We start from the raw sequence: 25,268 nt of genomic DNA, 5'->3' as shown, positions 1-25,268 counted from the left end.
TTCAAGGCAAAGTTTATATGTCATGATAAATGAACTTCTTTCGGGCTGAAATAGTCCATTTGATGGTGTATAACATTTAATTTGTGCCAAGTCTGTGCGGCTGGTGGTCATATAACTGAAAAGTGCCTTGAATTAATTCAATTTCATAGTGTATAAAATTGCTTATTCTTTGTAATTGCTTCTTATATTTCTTGGTGGTACTTATGAAAACATGTTAACTCCAGGGTTGGATTTTAGAAGTCAGAATCTGGTTTAGGACAGGATAGATGGTTTTTAATGTCCAAAACATTCCAAAAGTGTGTTAAACTATACAAAAGTATGCTAGAGCTAAAGGGGTGTTATATAATCAATTTGTTTGTACTGCAATATTTGTAATACATTAATATAAATACAATGAGTATTTGATGATCTTTTTCTCTGAAATGTGCGTTTAAAAAATATTTTACTTAAAATAATTGCCAGTAACTCTATCACGTACAAACTTCCTCATATAAGAGTTGGTAGTGTTATGAAAAGAAATCCACAACACTACCAGAGACAACTAATTTCAGTTCCACTTATAACCCAAAGGAATGTTATGAAATGTGTTTTATTTATGGGCAAAACAAAGTTAAATTGTTTTAATGATTTCTGTATACAAGTTTTACATGATGTTTTAACAAAAATTCATTTTTAAATCAATTAAGGAACAATGAATTGATGATTGAATACATGCACTTATATTTCAAAACTTGGGCAATTTCTTTTTTAAATTCATATTTTTAATATAATACATTCCATAACTACAATAAACAAAAATTATAGTAGCTTAACAATTTTCAGAGATGTTATTTAAATTTTGTCCTGCCTATTCCAAAAATTTATTCATTTACTCTGTGAAAGAAAGTGAAGAGAAGTACTTTCACACTACAGTTACAGCGGTCATAAATACGGCGGGGGTAATTTTAACCCCCTAGAAGAAATCTTCATAGTTCCCTACATAATGTTATATTGTAAAAATTATTTAAAAATAAACATATTTAAAGAATGCAGGGATTTTAAGGATGTATAAGGAGTTATTAAAAAATTTTTTTTAAATACCTTTAACAAACCAGCGCTGTTTTAGTTTTATTTCAGAAACTAGCATCTAATACTCCCTTTTATGTGCAAAAATTGTAAATATTTCATGTTCTTGCAATGATATGTTCTTAGAAGCATTTTTAAGTTTTTGCTCTCTTTCAGCACCAGTGAATGTATTTGCATTTCTTTTTTTTTCTTAAAAGCATCAAAATAACACTTTTGAGAAATGCCCACTCTTTTAAATGTAACCTTTTAGTTTGGGTTTTAAAAAAATTACAATTTGCTTGAAACTTTTTTTTTTCCATGGCACAATGATTGAGAAACAGTCAAGGAAGGATTAAGCTTTTTATGAAAATGCAGAGGAGCAGTTAGCAGAAAAAGTTAGCTTGGAGTCAAAATGATCTCTTCCATAGTTCTGGTGTTAAGAAGTACAAACCTTGGTGTTATTTATTTGTCATTTTTAAAATCAATTTTTTTCTTGCCATTTTCAATTGTCATAATATGAGCTTTCGAAAGAATTAACTATCTCATGCAAATGGTTTGTAAATTTTGTTTTACGAAAAACTTGAAATCTGTGTTTATTGACAAATACATTATTGTACTCCTCAGGAAAGTGATTACGATGACGTAGACATGCAAGACGAAATCCCGAAACCTAGTGATGAAAGCATCATCACGCAGATGGGACTAGAATTTACGAAATGGTTCTTCAACATCCTAAATTCCCTGAAGCAGTTTGGACCAGAGCATTTCTGGCCAGACTGTGTCTTTTGGGTACTGTTGAAATCCCCGGCATATGTCAAAGAGTTCTCCTTGTCTAACTCCAATGCTGTCGTCGCTTTCCTCTCCAGCCTGGTCCTCATCGACAAGTTGTACTTTGATGCCAACAGTGCGCCAAATGGCGTCCTTTCCCAACAGGAGCAGCACGGAATGGTGAAGGTGGTGGTCAGTGGCGTTCTGCACCAGTACTCCAACTGCATTGGGATCTTCGACATTGCTTTCGGACTGGTGAAGGTTCCAGAGACTGGGAGCTGGAAAATCAAGTGCCTGCAGATGAAGATGATTGTCAGTGTTAGCGTTAACGAGACACAGCCTATTATGCCGTCTCTGGACATGTGCCAAACTGTTTGATGGGTTGATGTAATGTTGTGTAAATATGTGTATGGGGCTGTGGAAAGTAATGTAGATAAAATTAAGTGATTTTTTTGTAAAATGAAGAAAAATAAAGAGAAGATTACTATATGTTTTGTATTTTTCCCTCTGCATGTATGACTTTTTTTTCCTTCAAATTTCATTTTAAACAGGGTGGCGACAGATCAGGGAAAAAAAAAATATTTTTTTTTGCTTTACAAAATTAAAATTCCCTACGCATTTTCCGCCAATTATCTGTTCAAAAAAAAAAAAAAGTAAACTTAATGAGGTGCGATTATACACTGCCGCATATTTGTGCATCTTTTTTCCTCAACATCAAAGTATTGAATCTTACTTATTAACCACAGGATGAACTTCCTAAGATTGCTTCTGTGTCTGTTATTTATTTTATCTAGCTTGAAATTTCCTTTTACACTTTCAATGCTACGTAAAATAAACAACCATACAGGCAAAGAGGAAGCCTTCATTAATGCCTTAGCTCCTTTGCCTTTATTCTATTGTCTCGAAGTAATTAGCGAACTGTAATGACGATTTCAAGAAGAAATCTTTGGTGTTTGAATTAATACTATAAAAGCTTAAAAGTTATTATTTCTTTGCTTTTTTAAATAGATTGCTAAAGTTGAACTTTCAATTAAAAAAAAACTATTATTTGTTGTCACCGCAGATTATAAAGCTTTTCTTTTCTTCAGACTTAAGTGATTCTTTAATTTTATAACCAAGTTGTATTCTTTTATGTATTTTGAAATTAACTAATTGTTTTTTTTTCTTTTTTTTTCTTGCATTTCAAAGTTGTTTCTTACAAAAGCAATCTAAGATTTTTTTCGTTACATACTGAAATCATTTGAAATAGAGTTAATTTGTGTACTTAAGTAAATATCTTTATTTTTTTTATTGTTAAATTAAAATGCTGTATTCATTCATTAAAACCTATGTTCTTGATTAGAGAAAAGCTCCCTATGAATAAATGTCAAATGGTTTCATCTGTTTTGCATAAATATTGTCAATTAATTATATAAGAATAACTACATTACTTCGATTCTTTCACTATTACTTGTTATTCTTGCAACAATTATTATACTGTTTGAAAACTTAGTTCAAAATAATTTCAATTACTTTTTAGTTCTATCATAAATACATATATGTTTTTAAGAGTAATTTTAATAGTTTCTTTAAAATCTTGTGCTAAGTGGTTTCTTGAAGTAAAGTTTTTTTTTTTTTAATTTTCTGTAATCTTTCCATGTAGAAAAATTAAATATACTGTTTTGTAGGTTCCCCCCCCCCAAAAAATTGACTTGATATGTTTTTTTTAACCATTTTATTAAAAAAGTAGCATTTTTTAAAAATATCTTTAGTTCAACAACTTTACACAGCTTAAAACGTTTAAAATACTGCTTTTTATACAAACATACAATGGATTTCAAGTAGAGCAAAGAAAGAAAACCATTATCATTGGTAACGTAAATCAGGGAAATTTGATGAACTAAATCAGGGAAAAGTCAGGGAACTTTTTTTCACAGTTCCTGTCACCACCCTGTTAAACTAATCGATACTTCTTCAAACACTTGATAATTGCTCGTATAGTTGATACATATTTCAGTCTAGTTTCAGTACTTGCATATTATACCGTCAATTGTTTTTGTTAAAACTAAAGATGCAATATTTCCTAAAATTTGGAGGCAGTTAAAAAGACGTTTTTTTCCCTTTTTTTTCTGGAAAAATGGAAAATTTTATTCTTTACAAATTAAAATGTAGAGTACTAGTTATATTAAAACATGTTAAATATTCAAAGATATATATGAGTGATTCCATACCAACTCAACCAAAATAAAAAAAGTTAGTGGCATGACCGACTCAGATTTTCTTTAAATTTGGTACACAGTCTGGGCCCGATTAAGATATCGAGGGGCCCCTGGCCAAATATTTTTTGGGGCCCCCTGTATTCACACTTTATAACTTCAGCGTTGGCTAAAACAATTTTAGCCATAGACTAAAGAAATTTCAGCCATTTAGGGGACCCTAAATATCCGGGGCCCTAGGCCAGGGCCTAGTTGGCCTATTCAGTAATCAGGTCCTGTACACAGTTTGTTGATATAGAGGCATGAAAAAGTCCAAATTTTTAAGTTCTTGCTCCATTTATTTTTTGAGATACGAGTCCTCCAAGTTTATCCACCCGCTCAAAATGCCAAAAAAGTGATGTTATTTTTTTTTCTTAACAATTTTACTCATCTATATATATATATAAATGAATGTTTTTCTGTATGTCATCCATGAACTCAAAAACTACCCGGCAGATTTGGCTGAAACTTTCACCGTTTGTTATTTTTGGTACTGGGAATGTTTATAGACCAGTTCGAAAAAAATCCGATCGATAGTTCCTTTTTTATTCCAATTTAAGTCACAATCCATTGGATAAATACGAATAAAATTATGGGCTGCAGAAATTAATTCGCGTGAAAGATCTTATTGATAAGAAGTTAACTGTTGCCATTTTTCTTGAGTTTGAAGAAATAAATTCTTTCTTTATTGTTTTATGGCTTTTCATGCAACGGGGGGATTTAAAACTTTTTCTATTTGATATTTTTAGCGATTGATTGATCTTACAAACTGCGTGAGTACAAAATTTGAGTATAGTCACGGCTTCACGTGTGATTACCTGGACCGATTATTATGAAAATTGCTATATATATGTGTATTTTTCCACGGAGAAGGTGCATAATATGCTCATTGAAGCCACTCGCCACCAGGTGGCACTGCAGAGTAGCAACTTCTGCCCCGTTCAACCGATTGTCATGAAAATCATTATAATGATGTATTTTTTTGTTGGCGTAGCAACGCGCGTCGGGAACAGCTAGTCGTCTTATAAAAAGAGATAACTTTCTCCTTGAATGGAAATAGAGACTTAGTTCTGTTTTTCAAAAATATAGGCAACATATAGGCTGATTATATCAACCGACATTATGCAAAACATTGAAAACTGCTAAAGATATTGTCTTTTGCTCCAGCTGAAAAACCTTCAGTTCATCTGTAAGTTCATATACACTCTTTCAAAAGTGTTTGTTTTAGATAGCCTGTGTATTTCGTACGGAAAAGTATGGATTTGTGGTGATTACTTCTTCATAAATCTTGCTCAATAGTGTTATTTGGAGGCAATGAGACATGAAAAAATTAATTACTTCTGAAGCTTTACCAAGAACTTTCTTTAGATCAAATGATGTGTTTTTCATGCTGCCATATCAATGATACAATCAATGACTTACTACTTCAGTTTAGAGCAGCAGTTTTTTATCCCTGAAAGTTTCTCGTTTTTTGAAATTACTGTGGGAAATAAAAATATTATGCGATTCTTGTCCTTCGGGTCCGTGGAACACACTTTGGGAATCGCTGATTTAGAGGTAAAAAAGTCACTAGTAGCAATAATTTTGCCATTTCATTGCTAATACATCATGTTCATTCTTCTTCTCTGTCTTCTTTTTCTTTGTCATATAATCTGCAGCAATCGCTATAAGAGAGAAGTTTGCGCATTGCTCCAAAATCTGCTTCCGGAAACAATGAAACGTTCGAAATCAGTAAGAAATAATCGAATTTCACTCGAATGCTGTTTGCAGTTTCTCCATCTCGTGTCCTCGTTTAATTCATGCCAAATGCAAAACGGGAGCAAATATTAGCATGGGGAGTCAACATATCCCGGGCGTTGGCATGGCAACCATCAACGAATGTGCTTCGCGTGAACCAGCTTCGCATTACTAGTTTCCGAAAAATTTTAAAAGGAATACAACGTGTCACTGCCCTACGAAATGGGAATATAAGTTCACAGAGAATGTTTTTCATTCTCTTAAAAATAATAATTTATGAAGAAAAAATGAAATAAACTTTTATTTTGTTCAATAAACAACGATACACGAATTGAAATAATTGTGCTAACAACTGAACATTCTTCAAACAGTTACCCTGCTTGACCCTTCAACTCATTTAACAGCAGGAGAGCAAGGATATTTTTGAACTGCATACACACACACACAAAGAGAGAGAGAGAGAGCACAGTGAAACATGTTTTTTCTGCATAAATCATTTGCCCTCGTCTCGCTGTTATCGAAATATTAGGTCGGGTGACATTTTAAGAAACGTCGCTAAATTAAGCGAGAAATGGAAGGTTCTGCAAATTAAAATGTGTATATCTTTGAATGTTGACGAAGCTACAGCGGTTGTTTAACTATCTATTAGTAGCTAAATTTGGCTACTTTTTAAAAACTATCTGCCAACCTTATGTATCGAAGGGGAGGGGGGGGGTGATTTATGTGTTAAAAACATGTTTCACTGTGCTCTTTCAGTTGGTACTTATTTAAAGGGACTTATTTTATTAAAAGATTATTTAAATCTTTTCTTTTCATCATTACACTAAAGTACGGTTTCCTTGTTAGTATAAATAAATTGTGGAATATAGGCTAGTTCAACTAGGGTCTGAATGCACCCTATTTGGATGAACAATTAACGCTTTGTTTTATTTATTATTATTATTTTATTATTATTTTTTTTGCTTGTGTTTTTGTTCTCAATCTTTTGTTGTTGCTCTTTTTCTTGTTCTTTGGCTGTAGCGGTCTTTTAATCCTTGCTTTTGGATATATATATAATTTTAATGAAATTTTAAAAGTATTTTTCTTGGAATGGATTGGCAACAGTAACTTCCTTATAGACAACTCCTAAAAGGGAAAAAAAGGGATATTTAAAAGAGAATAATTTTGAAAAAGTAAAGAAAAAATAAAGTAAATGTGAAAGCAGAAGAAGAGTCATTAGCAGAGAGAATAAAACAAAAGATGAGCATGAAATAAATACAGAACATGAAGGAGCTTTCATTAAACTTGGCTTTCACACTATAACTCCACATGTTCATAGATTAGAAAATATTGCCTTCGTCCTCTGGATAGATATGTTCATTCACTGGAGCGTTAAACTCTTTTAAATTTAGTCCCCCCCCCCCTTTCCAAAAAAAAAGGAAAAAATGAAAGCAGAACCATGGAAGTGTTCTTCCAGCTTTAAAAAAAAAAAGTACTTACGCATATTAATTAAATTGTTTTACTGTCATTTACCGAAAATCATTGTTTTAAATGCTATTATGATTTTTTGAAAAAACAAGATTGTGCTTAAGTGTTCAATAACTGGACAGACTTGCCTATGGCTTGCTTCACTTGGCTTCATGTATAATGGAAAACTTTTTCATACACTGAAAATTGGTTTTGAAAAAAAGTATTCTATCTGAAAAACACAATTAACTTGAAAAAAAGGTGTTCGTCAAAAAATAAAGGAAAGAAAAAAAAAAAGCATCGATCCGAAGAAAATATGCACACAACAAAACACTGGAACATCAAAAAATCATGCATTTTATTTATATTCTTCATTTGGTCGTAGCTAGATTACAAACAACAAGGAGTTAAGTCTCGGCACAGGAAATAACATTAAACAATCCCGAAAAGGGTATCTTTTGCTACTAACACGGATTCTTCCGTGTTTTGTTTTGTTCTTTTCAAGAGGTAACAACACAAAGAGAGTTTATGTTTTGTTGAAGATATGCATGAGCCTGCAGGAATCTCTTCAAGTATAAATTCAAGAAGGGAATTCGGTCCGCCAAAATCTCTCCACCGACAACAGTTTACTTCAAACTTTGTTGTTTCACAGAACCGGTGTGCGCAAGGAGGGGGTGGGAGGGGGGGACCTATAGAGGCGTAATAGTGGGTAGAGAGAGTATTGCAATATATTTATGAGAAGGTGGGTCCTACAATAAAGCCTGTTTTGTGGAAAGGCTGTTTTTCCCTCGACGATGCTCCCTGCTTCGTTGTTTTCTCTCAAATCACAGGACGCGGGAGCGTCCCGACCGCCAAGAAAACCAAATGCCTACCACCAAGGAAATTAAAGGTCAACAGCCAACAAAAGCAAATCCACCGCCAGGAAAAACGAAAGAAAATAAACGCGACTAAGTACAGTTTACACGACAGAACAGGGTTTTCTTGGATTTTCACCCCTCTGTATCTCAGCCCCCCCCCCCCCCCCCCATGAATTTAAGTTAGAAAATCGCTGTTCAAAAAAGTTTTCGCTTTCTTTGACAGGGCAACAGCCCAGACGAAAAGACGAATCAAGCTGAAATTTCGCACACACATTCCTTGTGCCCTAGTGATGTGCCTTTTGTGCCATTCGACCCCCCTCCCCTCCCACATCGCTTTTGCCTCCCAAATCGTACCTTCCCGGGGTTCTGTCACAGCCTTTATCTTGTTTTGCGGGAAGCCTTTTACAAGCAACCACTTCACTTCGAAAAGCTTCCCGCCAAACAGGATAAATACAATTTAAAGGATCTATCCATATTTCTGAAGACTTGAATGGGGGAGAAGGTTCTAATGGAAGTAGGTGTGATGAAAGAGGAGAAGAGGGATTATGATAGTTTGACAGAGATACTTGGCGGGCAAACTAAATATCATAACTTTTTAAGGATTATTGTTTTTGGGTTTAGGATGAAGGCCTTCTTTTTTGTAACGAAAAGTTAAAGATTTTCTTGGCGGGGAAATTTTTACAACAGGGTTGTTTTTGATGAGATTATGGTAATTTCAGCATCTGAGGGAGGTTTACAGTCTTCAACTCTTGGACATTCTAGACTGATAATCCTTGACAAGGATGAAACCAGTCTCTGGATGGAGCTATTCGGTATTTTTTTATTAGTTTTGCTTTAGCTCCAATTATAGAGTGTTAACTTCAAGCTTACTAGTTAAGTCGTGTGAGTACTTCATATTAATTTTGAATTTGTACTGTTACTTGCTGTATTCGAAGAACATTACTCTAGAACAAGTCTCATTTTTTTCACTTCAGATATAACACAATGTTTTTGTAGAGTTTTCTTCTGTGCCCAGATAATTATAAAAAGCCTCGATCATTGAGTTATTAAATCCAGCGCAACTAAGTCAAAAGGAAAATATTTTTAAATTTGTCGCCATGACAAAATCGATCGCGGAATGACCATCCGGATCCTAGTAAGTTAAAAGGTTTGAACAGTTTACACATAAATCAGAATTTATTTCGAATTTAAAAATTAGCTTGTGTTATGGAAGCACTTTTGAAGCCGGGTTTTATTAGTTTTAAAAAGCTGTAAATGTCCTTTTTCGAATTTAAAAGCTCAGTTTTTTTGAGCAATTCTTTTCGAGCCCCGGAAAGGCTTATACAGAAACCGGTGGTTCTTATCGAATTCGAAGGTGCTTTTCCTACACTAAATTTCTTTGGATCGCTAACCTGTAATTTCGACAAAAAATTGGGAGGTCTGATTGAAAAATGCGTTTTGTTCAGTGAAATTTCTTGCTACGATGGATTCTTTGGGTAGCTGACCAATCAGTTTGAAGAACCTAGACTTTTGGCCCATATATACGAGCCGACGCATCAGCTTAAGATTAGCCATTTTGGATCGGAGCGCGTGTTTGAGTGGTTGTCTTTCCTGGCGAGTTATCGCATTTGGTAATTGTTCACTATAAGCAATTATTAGCGGCACGTGAATTGTTGGCAAATTTGGCGAAATCCGAAACTTTGCTGTGGTAACCCTAGCAGCGCAACAATGAAAAATCCAATCCAAAATGGCTAAACTTAAGCTGATGCGTCGGCCTATGCTATATGACGTCGCAAATTCCCTTGCTTGAATTTTAAGCTGGTTTCGTAATAGCCACGACTGTCAAAAATTATACTTGAGATCCTGCTGCGATACCTCAATCAATGAATCGTAGTACTCTGGATGAAAGTAATTTTTAAGGATGGAATAAATGGTAGCCAATGGAAAGCGATTAGCAACAAAAGGGTGTGTTCATTGAAATATGAACATCCATTAACGAATCCTGGACTCAGTCAGTCGCAACGATTATGAAACCAGCGTTACAAATGCATTGACTTAAAATTGAGATTCGCTGCATAAAAGTGGATAATATCGGGTGAGAGTCAGAGTCTGCAGTGGTCCAGGGTCATCTCAGTGTCGTTGCCAGAAAAGGCGCTGACGTCACGACTCAGGGCAGTGGTTGGGGGCGGCTTCCGCCTCTTTCGAAAGGATCTCCGGATCGTTTGCGATCGGGATTCCTGAGTGTAGTCGTAGGTGACTCCTCCCAGAATTCCCCCGAGAACTGGGCCCACCCAGTATACCTGAAACATAAAAATAAATTAATTAAATTAGGAAGAATCCCACCCACACTGTAAAAATTAGAGGTGCCAAATGGGTGGGGTTTTTACCCTAGGGTGAAAAAACGGTGTCTCAGGGTGCAATGAAGGCTAGGAAACGTGGTGAAGATACCTTTAGGTTCCATACTGGGTGAATGTTGCTAATAAAGGTACCAACAGACCACGCAACAGCAGGGTGCCTCGTTTGCTCATGCGCTCTGACATCGTTCAACCACGGCGGACGAAGAAAGTTGCAACGAGGATGCAATTTTACATTGAAGGAAGTACAAAGCTGGATTAAAACTGAACAATGGTTGAATAGATCTTCAAAACCTCGCTTAAGTACAGACATTTAATCTTAGTGTAACTTTTCAAGCTTTCGAACGTATTTAAAAGTGTTTCACGTTACGCTAACTACTGCTTATTATTCAGTTTACGGCTGTGAGCATTGTAATGTCTTGCTATTTCTATCACGCACAAACGTTACTTAAAAACACCTATCAGTATTTTCTTGAATACTGGATAAACAACATTTAATAATTAAAACATTTAAATCAGCGGACATTTGAAAAGCTAATTCAACCAGCAATTAGGAAGTTTTAGAAATTATTTTTTTAAACCCTAAAATCCCATTGTTTGAATATAATGAGGTGTTACTTCTTTTACTTGCTTGTATTGTCAGGGATCGTGTGGATTTTCCCCAAAAATATTTATTGTTGACAATATAAAGCAACCACCGGACCGGAATGAAAATACTGATGGTGCTGCATACTAACAGACGAACAGAACTAACAGAAGGGGGGAAAATACGGGTTGGAAAAAAAAATCTCTCCCTGTCTCGTTTAAAAAAAAATTGCATAAATATGTATGACATATTTGAATATCATAACTTTCGTATCGTGTTAACTTTAATATCTTTCGTTGGCGTTATTGCATTAAGCGAATGTAGTATCTATTGTTTTATTCTTCTTATTATTTTTTACTTCTGTATTACAAGTGCTTTTCTTTCGCTACATCAGCTAGAATGAATAGCTCGTTAAAAATGTGTTTTGACTTTTTATCTGTCGAAAAACTTCAAATTGGAAAAAAGTGCTTTTAGATCATTTATCCTCTATAAGGATATTAAAATGTCGAATCAAACATACGTATTAATATGTTAGATGTTACTCTTAATTAAAATTTTGAACGTTTATGTAACGATGTTCCGTGCAATACAGAGGTGTGAAAATTATTAGAATAATTGTGATTTTTTCAGTTTTTCTTGAATATTTTTGCATATGTTTGTAATAATTCATGAAGGGTAATTTTTTTTTTTGTTATTATAATCATATTTTCACTCCTTTAGAGTTGTTTTGGGGACATTACTTTGTTATATGTTGGCATTTATAAAATAGAGTAACATTTGATCTAAAGTAATGAAATTGTTCGCATTGCATAAAGCATGTGTTTGATTAACAATCGAGTTTCAAATAAATTTTAGAACTGTCAGCTTGCTGTGCTAGTATTTTATATTCTTTCCATGGGTTGGCATCAGTATTATTATATTCTTAATGCAATTTTTTTCGCAGCTTTAATTAGTTTATAATCGGCAGCTTTTTTTTTCTCTTTCGTTAACGAACTATTTCTTGATCATGAGCGAAAAAGTGGTATTTTTTCTATAGAACTAGCAGCAATAAAATGTCTTATTCTGATAATTTTCTCACCTCTGTATAGTTGAATATTTTTGGTTGTTCCTGTAAATAATTCATAAATACCTATACTCTTCATTTTTGGTGCGGATCATGCTGTAGTAAATGTCAATAACATATTAAAATTACTGAGCAATCCAAATGGATATACGAAAGTTATGCAAGAAAGAAGAAAAGACAACTTAAAGTCATGAACACTTCTAAACTAAGTTAGAAAGTCTGAAATATGATTAAATGCCTCAAACTACAAGGCTTAATCATTTTTACTTTCTTCTATATCTAATATATAGAAGAAAGTATTGGATTCGTGCAAATTTTCGAATTTCGAATTTTGACGGATTCGAACGTTTTGAGGTGTGCTGAGTCCATTTCGACTATTTTTGGAAAATGTATGTCTGTCTGTGTGTGTGTGTGTGTATGTGTGTGTGTGTATGTGTATGTGTGTCACGTCTGTGTGTGACCAGTTTTTTGTGCCACTCTACAGCAAAAACTACCGCATGAAATCGAACGAAATTTGGTACACATATGTGCCCCTATGTGAACTTGTGCCCATTGGTTTTTGGCGCGAATTCCTCCAAGGGGGTGGAGCAATGGGACGTTTTTTGAGTTACGCGTGCTTGCTATTCCTCAGGAAGTAACTGGCGGAATCAAACAAAATTTGGTCCATATGTTACCCCTAACAGGAGCAGGTGCTGATTTAATTTTGGTGTCAATAGCTCAAACGGGGGTTGAGTTATAGAACGTTTTTTGTCGTCAATTGTGACTGCTGTATCTCAAGAAATAACGAACGGAATCAAACAAAATTTTTTTGACAAGTAGCCCTTAGTGGGTATAAGAGCTGATTTTATTTTGGTGTCAACAGCTAAAAAGGGGGTAGCGCAATCGCCCGTTCTTTTTTTCCATTGTGAGTGCCCTATCTCAAGAAGTAATGCTACGTTCTGGTTGAAATTTGGAATATATGTGAATCCATACGTAAACAGGCTTTGGTTCAATTTTGACTCCAATCGCTCCAAGAGGTGTTGATTTTTTTTTTTTTTTTTTTTTTTTTTTGCGAATAAAAATAGTTTTATTAATGCAACAATAAGAAAGATAAATCTTAATAGATTGTCGTCTGCGTATTTCTCGTGATTTTAATTGTATGGAAATGATCGGAAATATTATCTCAATCATTTAAAAATTTTAACTGTTGCCATCTTATGTTTGTTAATAAATAAAATATTTGTAATTAATTCAAGCAAGGCTTTTAAAGTAACTTTCAATTTTCGCTCTTTGTTTTGTTTTTACAATAATTCAGACATTGGGATGGTCGTCAAGTTTTTGCATGTGTAATTTTGTTTTTGTTAGGAATATTGCTTCCTCGTCAAGCATGGGGAGGGATCAGAAAAAGGAAAAATATAGAAGAAAGTTTCGTGATGGCCACAACATACTAGTTTGAACTGAATTCAATGTGAAAAACGTACGAAGACTTCGTACATCATAAATCAAAACAATAAATAAAACTGTACACAATTGTATCTAAAAAATGCGCACAACAGGGGATCTTCAATAGGAAACAGTAAGGGAAGGGTGCCATTTTTCTCTCCTAGGGTTCCATCTTTTCACCCTCGGTGCACGTTGGGTTAAGGGTGCCAATTCCCCCTTCTAGTTAAGGGTGCCCTTTCGGCTCCCTTTTGGGTGTCGCTGTTGCTACAAGCGTTTTCCCCTGAAAGTTACCAAATGCAACCTGTAGTTTTAACAGTGTTGTATAATCTGAAATCGTTTGAAAAGAAAAATCATACAAAAAATTGTAGTGCTAAATGCGCATAAAAATATAATTTGCTTCAAAATATAATCTTCAAAAAGACAGGAAGATTGTAACAAACTTAGTTATTTCCATTTACCTTAGAGTACATTATGTATAGGAAAAAATGGAAACACGTAAATTGTAGTTCAAGCATAGCAGGTTAGACTGCTTTTTCCTGCAGGATCAGAGACTTGCCTGGTTAGAGACTTTTTGACTGCTTTTTTTACACAGCAGATTTAGTAAACTTAATGGCAAATGTTTTTAGTAATCTTCAACTTGACGAATGAAACGTAATTGAAACCATAGTTACTTATAGCGTTTGAGGGGTAAAATAAGATCACTAAATTTAAGCTAACAACTTTTTGAAGTGTCTTCTTCAAACAATAATGACACCTACACAGCTGCTTGGAAGTACGTCTCAGAATCTCTTCCATATGTTGCCTAGTCCAGGAATGCCCACCTGGGGGGGGGGGGGGGGGGTCATGACGCCATTGAACGTTTTAGGAAGATTTGTTTTAAGGGATATTTTTCTCATTTTGGAGGGAGGGGGGTCTTGCTTTTTTGGGGGGAAGGGGGTTCTTTGCGATATTAGGGGGGGATGCCCTTGCTTTTAAGGGATGTGGACACCCCTGGCCTAGTCTTCACTTGCCAACAGAAGTTTAAAAAAGTGATTGCGGTAATACAGTTATTTCCATTTATTCCAACTAGCCACCCCCCCCCCCCTTTTATGCGAGGTCCGCACCTCAAATAAAAAAGAATCTCGCACAGATCTGATTACATATAAAATTCAAAAATTGTTTTAAAAAATTAAAAAATCTAAGAAAATAGGAAACTATGGGAAAAGAAAAAAAAAATTATACTTGAAAAGAATGTTAGTATTACTTGATGCTTATTTTATTAACTCTAAGGGGGCATCTATTTTTCAGAAAGCAATCTCTGAATATTTGGCTCCAAACTTGTAACATTGCATATAGTACAGACATTTAAATTTATTTACTCTATGAGGAAACCGGAATTGCAGGTTAGCAAGAATATAAAAGTGATTTCTGGTGGTGAAATCTTAAGCGGAGAAGGATTAGCTGTTGCTTGGTATGAGTCTAGCTGCGTTATTGTCTGCTACGGTTTCGCAACCGTTTTGGAAGATTCCCGAACAGTGACGTAGCTAGGCTGCAGCGGAGGGGGCAGCAATCTTTGGGGCGGCAATTCAGCACCTTTGATGAGAAAAAAAAATCTAAATATGGGAATCACACTTTAAAATCTATTACTGGAGGCATAGAAAAAGAAAACCCTTTGAAATATAAGGTTTTGGTATGACTATAGACTACAACTGCGCTTCTCAGTGTTCAAAGCGGAAATGTTTCCATAGTGAGTCCATGAACCTTCCTCAGTCACTTAATGTCCTCTAGACTAAAATTGTATTTTTAAAACATAAATTTCGGAAAATATTCTAGAAAAGACCCTGCCCTCCTAACGTCACCAAAGGCTAAAACTGACTTTAAATTTGTTGAAGATTCGAAAAGAACCTCCCCTTTCCCCCAAACGTTACTTTTAACTGCGACTTTTAATGCTAATTTAGCATATTTCTTCGGGATTGGCACCCGCCCCCCCCCTTTTAATAGGTAGAATATTTATTAAATTAGTTTCCTTTCTTTGTTAAATAAAATTTTCAATTTTTAGTTCAATGATTTTCGAAGGTTTAATATATTATCGTACTACCCTGCATTACCTGGCATGCCGCAAAATTGGGGGGTCGCCAAATTTTCAATAACGGTTATTGGCAATTCAAGTTATTGGCGAGTCTATGAGGGTGGTCAGTGGGAAAAACTACCTTTTTTTTTTTGTAGCGAACTACAACTACTTTAACACAAAAGTAGTTAACTACAACTACTTTTTTCAAAATGCAGAAACTACAAACTACTTTTGAAATGTAGTCGCTACTTCGCTACTTTAAAAAAAAAATAATATACACATACACCGTTTGAGGATTGAATAATTAAAAATTCAAAAAATTGTTTAGATTGATATATAGGCTCATTTGAACATGGACTATTACTATAAATAATTTATTTTTTCTTACTTTTACTGAAACGATTCGTCAATCCAAACATTTTTTTTACGATTTACAAAAATATTTCCTGCAAGAAAGGGTTCAAAAGTGGAAGGAAATCAACCTTCAAATTTTTAATTTTTTCCTGGCAGTAAATATTTCATTCAAGAAGTGTAACTCAGCTACTTGAAACTGAGATAAATCCAGTCATAATTTCAATTAAATTTTACATAGATATACATATACATAAAATTGATTTAGATGATGAAAAGCATATTTTAAATAAAAGAGAAAAACTTTAATTTTCATTATGCGAGTTAATTTTAAAGGGACTTATATTTCGTAGGAATTAATTGCTTTTGAGCTTCAAGCTAGGGGGGGGGGGCGAACCTGGACGCCATCTCTTTTCTTACGCCCCTGATAAAATGAAATAAAAGCGTTTTTCAATTTTACCAAATAACGTCAAAAACTCACAACATTTATCAATTGACTTTTAATATGTTAATATATCAACACTCAATCAGTAACAAAGAAAAAATAAAGAAACAGGAAAAATATCCCAAACGGTAATACTAACTATCTGAAACATGAAACATAACTAAAAATGCTTACCAGTTGCGGCTCGTGGCAGGGGCCAGAGAGGGCCCGGGCCTCCTCACTTTTTTCAGACAATAATTTGTAACTTTTTATTTAATTTCCCTTTTTTTTTTTTTTTGTGCTTACGTGCTTGGAAAAAAAAAGATTGTATTTCCTGTGTATGATCAGATATTATCTGCGTGTGTATTTTTTTTTCTTCTTCAACACCAACGCATTGAACCTCAATATTTACAGCAGGATTCGCCGACACATTTACCCTGCCTATATGTTGTTTATTTTACATAGCTTGGATGTTCTTCTTACGCGATTTAGGCTATGTAAAATAAAGAGACAATAATGGAAAAAGCCTTCATTTGCACAAGATAAGACCGATTGCTCCTTTCTTGACTCTTTGTTTTCAAGTAATTAGCGTACTATAATGACAATGGGGTAGGTTCCAAACTTTAAAAGTATTTTTTTTTCCTGAAAGAGCATGCTCGAAAACATAGCATCTGACCATTTTTTAAATAATTTGTTTAAGTTTAATATTAAAAAAAAAAAAAAAACCCTTAAACCGGTGCGCGTTCATTATTTACGCTTCTGCTGATGACATCACAAATGATGAAATGCCATTCAGTGTTGCCATTCACAGAGCAAAATATTTAATTCGTATCTTTACTCACGTGTATTGGCAACGATATGGTTGATAGTAAGCGTAGCGCGCAATTTTAATTCGCTTTTTGATTATCATAACGTGGAAATGCGGTAGAAAGATGCGCCAAAATGCATCATTTGTGACGTCATCAAGACCACGCCTTATTTGAGAAATCGGACATTTTAAAAAAATAATTAAAAATAACTGTTGGGAAAATAAAAGTATTTTCTGGGTCTATATATTTTTTTTTGCTTATTCTATCCATTTCAGTGACTAAAATTAGTACTTTTGACTGAAGGAAACAACCCCATTCAGAGAAGAAATCATTATTTTTTAGACTTTTTTTAAATTAGTTTTGAATATATCTTAAAAATTATTACAACTTCACGTTTTTAATTTAGTTGCTTAAATTGTATGTTTAATCAAAATTGATTTTTTTTGCATCTTATTATCCGCGGATTATACGAAGATTTTTTTTCTTCAAGCCGATTTTAGGACTTCAATTTTGCAAAAAAAAAAAAAAAAAAAAAAATCTTCAAAGTTTGTCGACAATTGCGTTTTTGGAACTGCGATTTCGAAAAATTGAAGGGAGGAGGAATTAATTTCTATTTATTTTTCAGAAAAAAAAAATCGGGGAGCGTCTCGGAGCTTCATCCCTTACCGCCTTACCCCCTAACATCAATAAACAATATAACCGCGTTTTAAGGCTTCAATTTCTACAAATTTCTGCGGAGTCCCCTGTACCGTTCTTTCCCTTAGCATCACCAAAGACCGTCTAAAATTGCGTTTTTAAAACTATATTTCAAAATTGAGAGATTTGATGAGCAAATCAAATCTATCAAATTAATGAGATTTTTTTTTCTATTGTTCCCTCTCCCCTTAAAAATTACTTTCTAGTTGCGCCACTGTTGTGTGTTTTGTTGTATGTATGTGTGTGCATATCTGTATATATCATTACAAGATTTTTTTTTTTATTATTATTCAAAAAATGTCTTCCCATTGTTACACAGAAATTATTACTTGTTTTCAAATACTGCTCATGCAGTTTTAAAGAAAATGTGACAAGTTATCAGTAATTTGAAAAAATAAAATAATAGTTTAAAAAACTAAAAAAACACGCTTTTGTAGCAAAATGAACTAAAAAGTGAAAAATAATCTTTGGATGATAGTAGTTTACCAATCATTTAATTTTAATGTAATACAAAAAAGTGTGGGGTGCTGTCTATTTAATTTTTGCTTGGACAACAAATGGAAGAAATTAAAGACAACTGATAAGAAGCCCCCCCACGCTTTTTTATATTACATTAAAATTAAGTGATTGGTCAACTACTATCATCCAAAGATTATTTTTCACTTTTTAGTTCATTTTGCTACAAAAGCGTGTTTTTTTAGTTTTTTAAACTATTATTTTATTTTTCTGTTTTTTAGTCTTATGTTGGAGAATTATCAGGCGACGAAATTATTTATAAAACGAGTGCGAGGTAATATCTTAAAGTTAAGACAAGGACACCCCGATGGGAAGCTACTGTGAGTCATCGATGTATGTTTGCGGAAATCATATTTATATTACTTTGAAAATTTGAGATGCATTTGAATAAAAGTTTGTTCAACAATGGTCTGATCAGCAATGAATTTCCAATTGAAGGCTCACCTAAATTTTGGCATGAAATTAGTTAAAAACAATTATATTTCATGTTCTAATTACCTCGGAACATTGGAACAAATTTTGTCTGATGCAGAAAATTTAAAGGTTTTTGTAGATATTTTGAAATACTTTTTGCGAGCATTTTTTAATGTATTTTTTAAAATTTTTCCTTTTTCATTGTTGGATTTATGCTAAAATATTGATTAAAATTGGAGGAAACTAACAATTAAAAGAGTTAATTAATTAATTTGATTATAGAATATTGCATTGTCATCGGGTCTGAGGTCGCGTGCCAAATTTCAAAAGAATCCGATCGCAGGAAGTGGGCGAAATTTGAGCTGTAAGATTCCGTTACAAGATACATACATACATACATACATACATACATACATACATACATACATACACACATACGTACAGGTGAAGCTAATAAAAGCGTGTTAAAAAAATTAAAAGAGTTTGATCTTTTTTTTTCTTTATCTGCATAAAATTTTTGAATCTGGCGCATGGGCGTCGACAGATTCATGTGCAAAAGGGTACACCCGCATATAAATCACTAAGAATTTGTTTTTAAACTAGTTTTTTTAATTTATTTATTTTTAGTTTTTTAAACTTTAGTTTATCTATTTTTATTTTATTTCTTTTAAAGCGAATACTGAGATGTATTTTCATCTTTGTTAAAGTTAACTAATTTATAATTTTTAAATATTTCTCTGATCACAATATTTTTGCACTTTTGTAATTTGCCCTTGCTTTAAATAAAATTAATTTCACTCATTCAAAAGAATTAGTTACTAATAGATTAAAAGTAATATTATTATTAATAAATGTTAGATAAATTTTACTTTTTTAAATTTATTTATTTTGAAAAGCCAGGGGAGAGGGCTCCCTTGCAGCTCCTTTCCAGTGCTGCTAGGGGGGCGTACTGCAGCGCCGGAAAGCGTACTGGACATAAACAGGAGATTAATAATTTTCTTGAGGTATTTTAGCTTTTCCCTACCTGATTAATTAAATTTTATTTTTGAAAGTCAGAGGGTGAAAGTGCACCACCCTGCCGGCAATCATGGACATAAACATCATATTAATTAGTAATTTAAGTATTTTGTAGCTTGTCCTGTGTTTAAAGTGAATTTAATTTTATTTATTTAACACAAACAATTATTTTAAGAAAACTTAAAAATTAAAAAAAAAAAAATAATAATTCTTTTTTTTTAAAACTTAAGGGGGGATGCGAGTGCTCCCATGATCTGGCCCCCTCACTTTTTCAAGACACGAGCCGCCACTGATGCTTACTTTACTTCAATGTGCAATTTTTAACAACAGTGGACTTGTGATACAACACAATTCAACTAACGCGAAATGGCTATATCGCGAGTTTTACTCGAGATACGAATTTTGCAGCTGACGCGAATTCCTCACCCGCAATACGAAAATTTTCTTAGCGGAAGCGCAGGGCTTATATCACCTTCTTTCTTGGGTACTAAATATTAGTTTCGTAAATGGAATTTCCCTTTAGCATCAATGAAAGCCGAAATTCCCCGCACCGTACTAGTCGAACATCGGATTGTTAACGTACAAATCGCCGCCCCGCATCTTTTTCGTTCTAAATATGAAGTTGATGAAATATAATTTCACATAAGCTGCTGTTTATCTAAAGTTTGAAAATGGAGGGGAAAACAAAAAAATTCTGACATATGAAGAAATGCACAGAGTTTCGATGTGCTTTGTAGAATAAAATTACTGTATCTACTGTACAACAGTACTATTATTGTGCTGCATTTTATTATTGCTACATACTATACGTAACGTACGTACTGTTTCATTTTATGCCATTCTCTCCCATTGCTTTTGTGCGTCCTAATCGTATTTTTATTCAATAACAGTTTCTTTTTTTTTTAAGTACAATGGGCTAAAACAATTTGAGGAGTGTTTTCAAGAGCTTAAAATAATTGGTAGGTTCATAAAAATTCGTATAGATACCTTTTTCCACAACGCGAAATATTTTGAAACGCAACTCTCGCGTAAGTTGAGATTCGACTGCATGTTCATATGACATTGATACCGAAAGCTTTTTTCTTAATGGGCAAAGTTTGCATGAAAGGGAAAAATTCTTCTTTCTTTCTAAGCCATGCTCTATTCAAGGCGAATATTGAGAAAATGTGGAAGTTTCTATGCCAAACAAACTAGTGGCGTCAAACAGATAGAACGTATGGCGTCAAAATAATATGTCGGAGGTCAGCTCGTATTTTTCAGTCTTAGGAATCTGATTGATGCAAGTTTTACTCGCGTATGACTTGCACTAGTCAGATTTGTTTGAAAACGAGTTTTTTTTTTTTTTTTAACTTTATTCAAAAGTAGTTTCCAGAAATCGCTACAAACTACTTTTTTTTGTAGCGAACTACTCGCTGCTCTACTTTTTTTAAAAGTAGTGCGCTACACTACAAACTACTAAAAAATGTAGCTACTACAGTAGCGTCGCTACTTGTAGCGCGCTACTTTCAACCACTGGGGGTGGTAGATTGTTAGTAGCTCTTTACACAACTGAAAAATTGACTGACAACAAAAAGAAAAAAGTCATCCAAGACGATAAACAAACTACGAAAAATGAGCAGTAATTTGTATCTTACCCAATGTAGCCTCCATGTGTTAGTGACGACTGCTGGTCCGAAAGATCGAGCAGGGTTGAAACTAGCTCCCGTATATGGAAACTAAAAAAAAAAGAGTGTAAGTTAACAAAGTAATGATAGCATTGTGCTACATACATATTCATCAAAGTAATGCAAAAGAGAAAGGTGAAGGAAAATTTTTTTGTTGGTTTTACACTGCCTGCGAAAACACCGAAATACTTGTCGTTGTCTTTCTGAATGTATGCAGCCATAATGAGAAGATTTTCATGTGAAAAGTGCTCGAGAAGTTCATTCGACTCTCAAAACATACAGGAGATTCACTCGATTGCTGCTCATTTGATTATCAGAATTGCTAGATATGCGATCTTTCGATTATGCAAATTTCTGGATTGTACCCGTAATCAGTGGCGGCGCTAGGCGTCGGCGACGTCGGCAACTGCCGACGGCCTCGCGCAGATAGGGCCTCGCAAAATTCTCAGAAGTAAATTCTCAGAAGTTTTAAGATATTTCCATGTTTTTGATTCGCAACTCCAACAAACTATAGGGGACGCTGCAGCCACTGTCTAATGGCCGATGAAAAAACTAAAACAAACGCACGCTGTAACATATAAATTGCTTCTAAACTTAGGAAATGATAGATATTTTTGTTCGCATGTATGATTTTTTGCTCTTTATTCATTTGAAAAGATTTTTCAAAGTCTTTTGGTTATTCTGACCCATGTAGAAAGAGATTAGAAATCAAAAAGTATTACGAAAGTAAAAAATTATGCAGAACACACAGTAAGTTGTTCTGAAGCAGCCATTTTCACGATGTTGAATTCGGAATTCATAAATTTTTGGTTCGCTTCGAACGGCATTTTCATTTTGTACCGTTTTTTATATACATTAGTACATATTAAGTTCAGTTTCGTGACATTTCCGGCATTTGTTGACATTTTTGTCACATAGTGCACATACGTGGCAGACTGTCAAGAGTAACGTTTAACACTAGATAATTTATTTCTATGACTATATGATTGGATATCAAAAGAAATCATGCATTTAATTCATTCGTCATGGGAATGATTTACCTGATATGTGAAATCTTGTCAAGATGCATTATTCTTTCACACAATTTTAAAACCATAACCCTATAAACAGATTTTTGGCGAACTTTTATTTTTTATTGTTCAAATTCTTAGCGTTCTTTCTGGATTTTTCAATCTGTTCTGCGATAAATATTTTCAAGAAAATTTATTTGCATACTGTCTATTTCAGTAGGATACTGTAGTAACAAAGGTTATTTAAATCATTTATGTGGAATTAGGTTAAGGAAAAGTGTCCAGTCAATGTTGTTAAGTTCGTTTTTTTTCATCGAATTGAAAAACTGATATTTATTCAAAATCACTCAGAACAAGATAAATAAAATGTGTACTCACAGTTTATATCAGATATTTTTGATGTTACGCTGTTGCGGATGACGATTCCAAATGATGAATTACGCAAATAAAAAAAATACACATAACAAACTATTTGTTTTGCCCAAAATGAAAACATGGAACGCAATGTTTTAGTTTTGTCGGCAGTTTTGAAAATCTCCGCAAGGTAGCGTATTCGAGCGCTGGAGTTGCGAATTGAAGATCTTATTAAATATAACAGACGCAAAAGTAATCAAAATAGTGTGTGCAGGGGAGACTGCACAGAGCCCAGCCTTAGCAAATGTTTGGTCCAAATCTGTCGGGGCCTGAGTTAAAAATATTCAATGGCAACAGCTTATTGATCAGCTAACTCTATTCCCCCTTACCCCCTTTTTTTTGCTCTTCTTTTCAGTTCTTTTCTTTTTTTCTCTTGTTTCCTAAGTTCATTAAAAAGTAAGAAAATGTTCAAAATGCTGCTCCTCCGAATTCCCCCCCCCCCCTCCACACACACACACACTGAAAGCATTATGGAGCAACTGAAAATTTGTTTCCAGATCTTAAATTTCGCGATATTTCCAGCTTAAAGCCCCCAAATTCTCAACAACAACGAAAATCGCTTAAGAGCCACTGTCTGTAAGAATCAGGCAGTTTAAAGAATTTGTGATTTTTGACATTTTTAATTTTTTTTTTATTTTCACATATGCTGTTCCTTATCATGAATGTAATGTAAATCCGAAATTTGAGATTTGTCTGACTCACCGTTTTTGAGAAAACAAATTTTTCGTTTAGGGGGCGTGGCACATTTTTGCTGATTTTTCAAATTTGCAGATTTTAATGTGTTTGTTGCTTGAAGCGCCCTTATAATGACATGGATTTTTAAATTCCATATTACTATATGGTCTTGTTAGATACTGTTACAGCTGTCAAATCGGTGACACTACGAGGGCGACGCCCACAAACTCCGTTTAAAAATGACCGAAAATAAAGTTTTTTCTATATTCAACGCCAATTTTCTCAAAGCGCCTTCATGATAACGCCAACGTTTTTGGATCATTTTTTAGCCACACTTACATACATCAAAAATATGTAATAAAATCGGTGTCATTATAAGGGCGCCAGAAGATATTGGAACTTTTATTTGATAAATTTTACAAAAACACAAATATTTATAATCTAACTTCAACTGTCGCCCTCATAGCAGAGATCTGATACTAAATAAGTTTGATAACCAACATGTTTGTCTAACATTTGCACAAAAAAAAAAAAAAAAAAAAAAATCGGTGTCACTCCTATTATTTTTGCAAATATAATCATTCGAAGTTAGTACGTTATGGGTTTTTTTTATATTTATTTATTTAATCTTTTCAAACCCAGATAGTTTTTAAACATATTTATTTTTAATTTAATGCAAAGAAGTGTACCTTTTAATGTAAATAGCTTTGGGCAGTAAGAGAGTCTTTTTCTTGAATAGAAAATTCCCGTTTTGATATAGGTACAGGTAGATCTATTTTGCATAATATGTCTAGATTATCGTACCAATATTCGTCTTGTTTTTCCGGCCAAACAAATTTATGTATTCCAATTGTTTTTGACATGCATTTGACCTAAACTTGCAAATGGTCAACTTCTACTATTTTTCTGGGATGCCATGTTTTCCCATACTTTAGTGCTCTAAAATTAGCAGTTTTCAATAAGAGATGACCGTCTTTCTGAAATTGGTTGATTTGATTCTTAATGTTTTCTTCGTTTTGGTCTACGTTATCCTCAAATTCAGTTTCAGATTCTGAATGTTCGCTTTCTTCAATATTCTCATTTGATGTTTTGAGAATGCATTCGTTTTTCTTGTTTCTTGTATCGAAAAAAAAGAGGATTGGATTTGGTTCACAGTACAATACTCTGGAGCAACGAGCAGTTTTTTCCCCGTTACGAACTGCATTTCTCATCAAGTGTGCAACTTGACTGGGATGTTGTTTTTTCTCAGTATTTTCACCAATCGTAAATTGTTCTTATCCATCCAATTTCATTAAATTGAACTTGTGGCAATGCAGGGGTATTTAATAGTTGAACAATTTGAAGCATTTATATAAGATGTTTGTAAGAGCTTCTCACTATACATCTTTCGTATAAAATCCATTTGCAAGTTGAGGTCAAATGTATGTCAAGAACAATTGGAATAAATAAATTTGTTTGGGCCGAAAAAACAAGATGAGTATTGGTATGATAATCTAGACATATTATGCACAATAGATCCGCCTGTACCTATATCAAAACGGTCATTTTCTATTCAAGAAAAAGACACTCTTACTGCCCAAAACTGTTTATATTATAAGGTACACTTCTTTGTATTAAATTAAATTAAAAATAAATATGTTCAAAAAAAAAAAAAAAAACTATCTGGGTGTGAAAAGATTAAATAAATAAATATAAAAAAAAACGCCATGACGTACTAACTTCGAACGATTATATTTCC

General features: G+C 33.7%; 2 protein-coding genes across 2 annotated transcripts in view; one reads left to right on the top strand and one right to left on the bottom strand.

The window, feature by feature from the left end:
- The window catches only part of LOC129221411 (uncharacterized protein C3orf38 homolog), a 30,605-nt gene extending 28,304 nt beyond the window's left edge, over nucleotides 1-2,301 (top strand). Inside the window, exon 3 of the mRNA XM_054855894.1 lies at nucleotides 1,669-2,301. Coding sequence (XP_054711869.1) covers nucleotides 1,669-2,190 — 522 coding nt within the window. The 3' untranslated portion in view covers nucleotides 2,191-2,301. The remainder of the gene's footprint in view (nucleotides 1-1,668) is intronic.
- Nucleotides 1-25,268, bottom strand: part of LOC129221410 (vacuolar protein sorting-associated protein 45-like) — a 262,766-nt gene that overhangs the window by 102,129 nt on the left and 135,369 nt on the right. The gene's annotated exons all lie outside the window — the stretch shown is intronic.

The sequence above is a fragment of the Uloborus diversus genome, chromosome 4 (genome assembly GCF_026930045.1).
Source record: "Uloborus diversus isolate 005 chromosome 4, Udiv.v.3.1, whole genome shotgun sequence".
Lineage (NCBI taxonomy): Eukaryota > Metazoa > Arthropoda > Arachnida > Araneae > Uloboridae > Uloborus > Uloborus diversus.
Note: the sequence above shows the minus strand (reverse complement) of the source record. Positions and strands in the feature narration are given on the sequence as shown.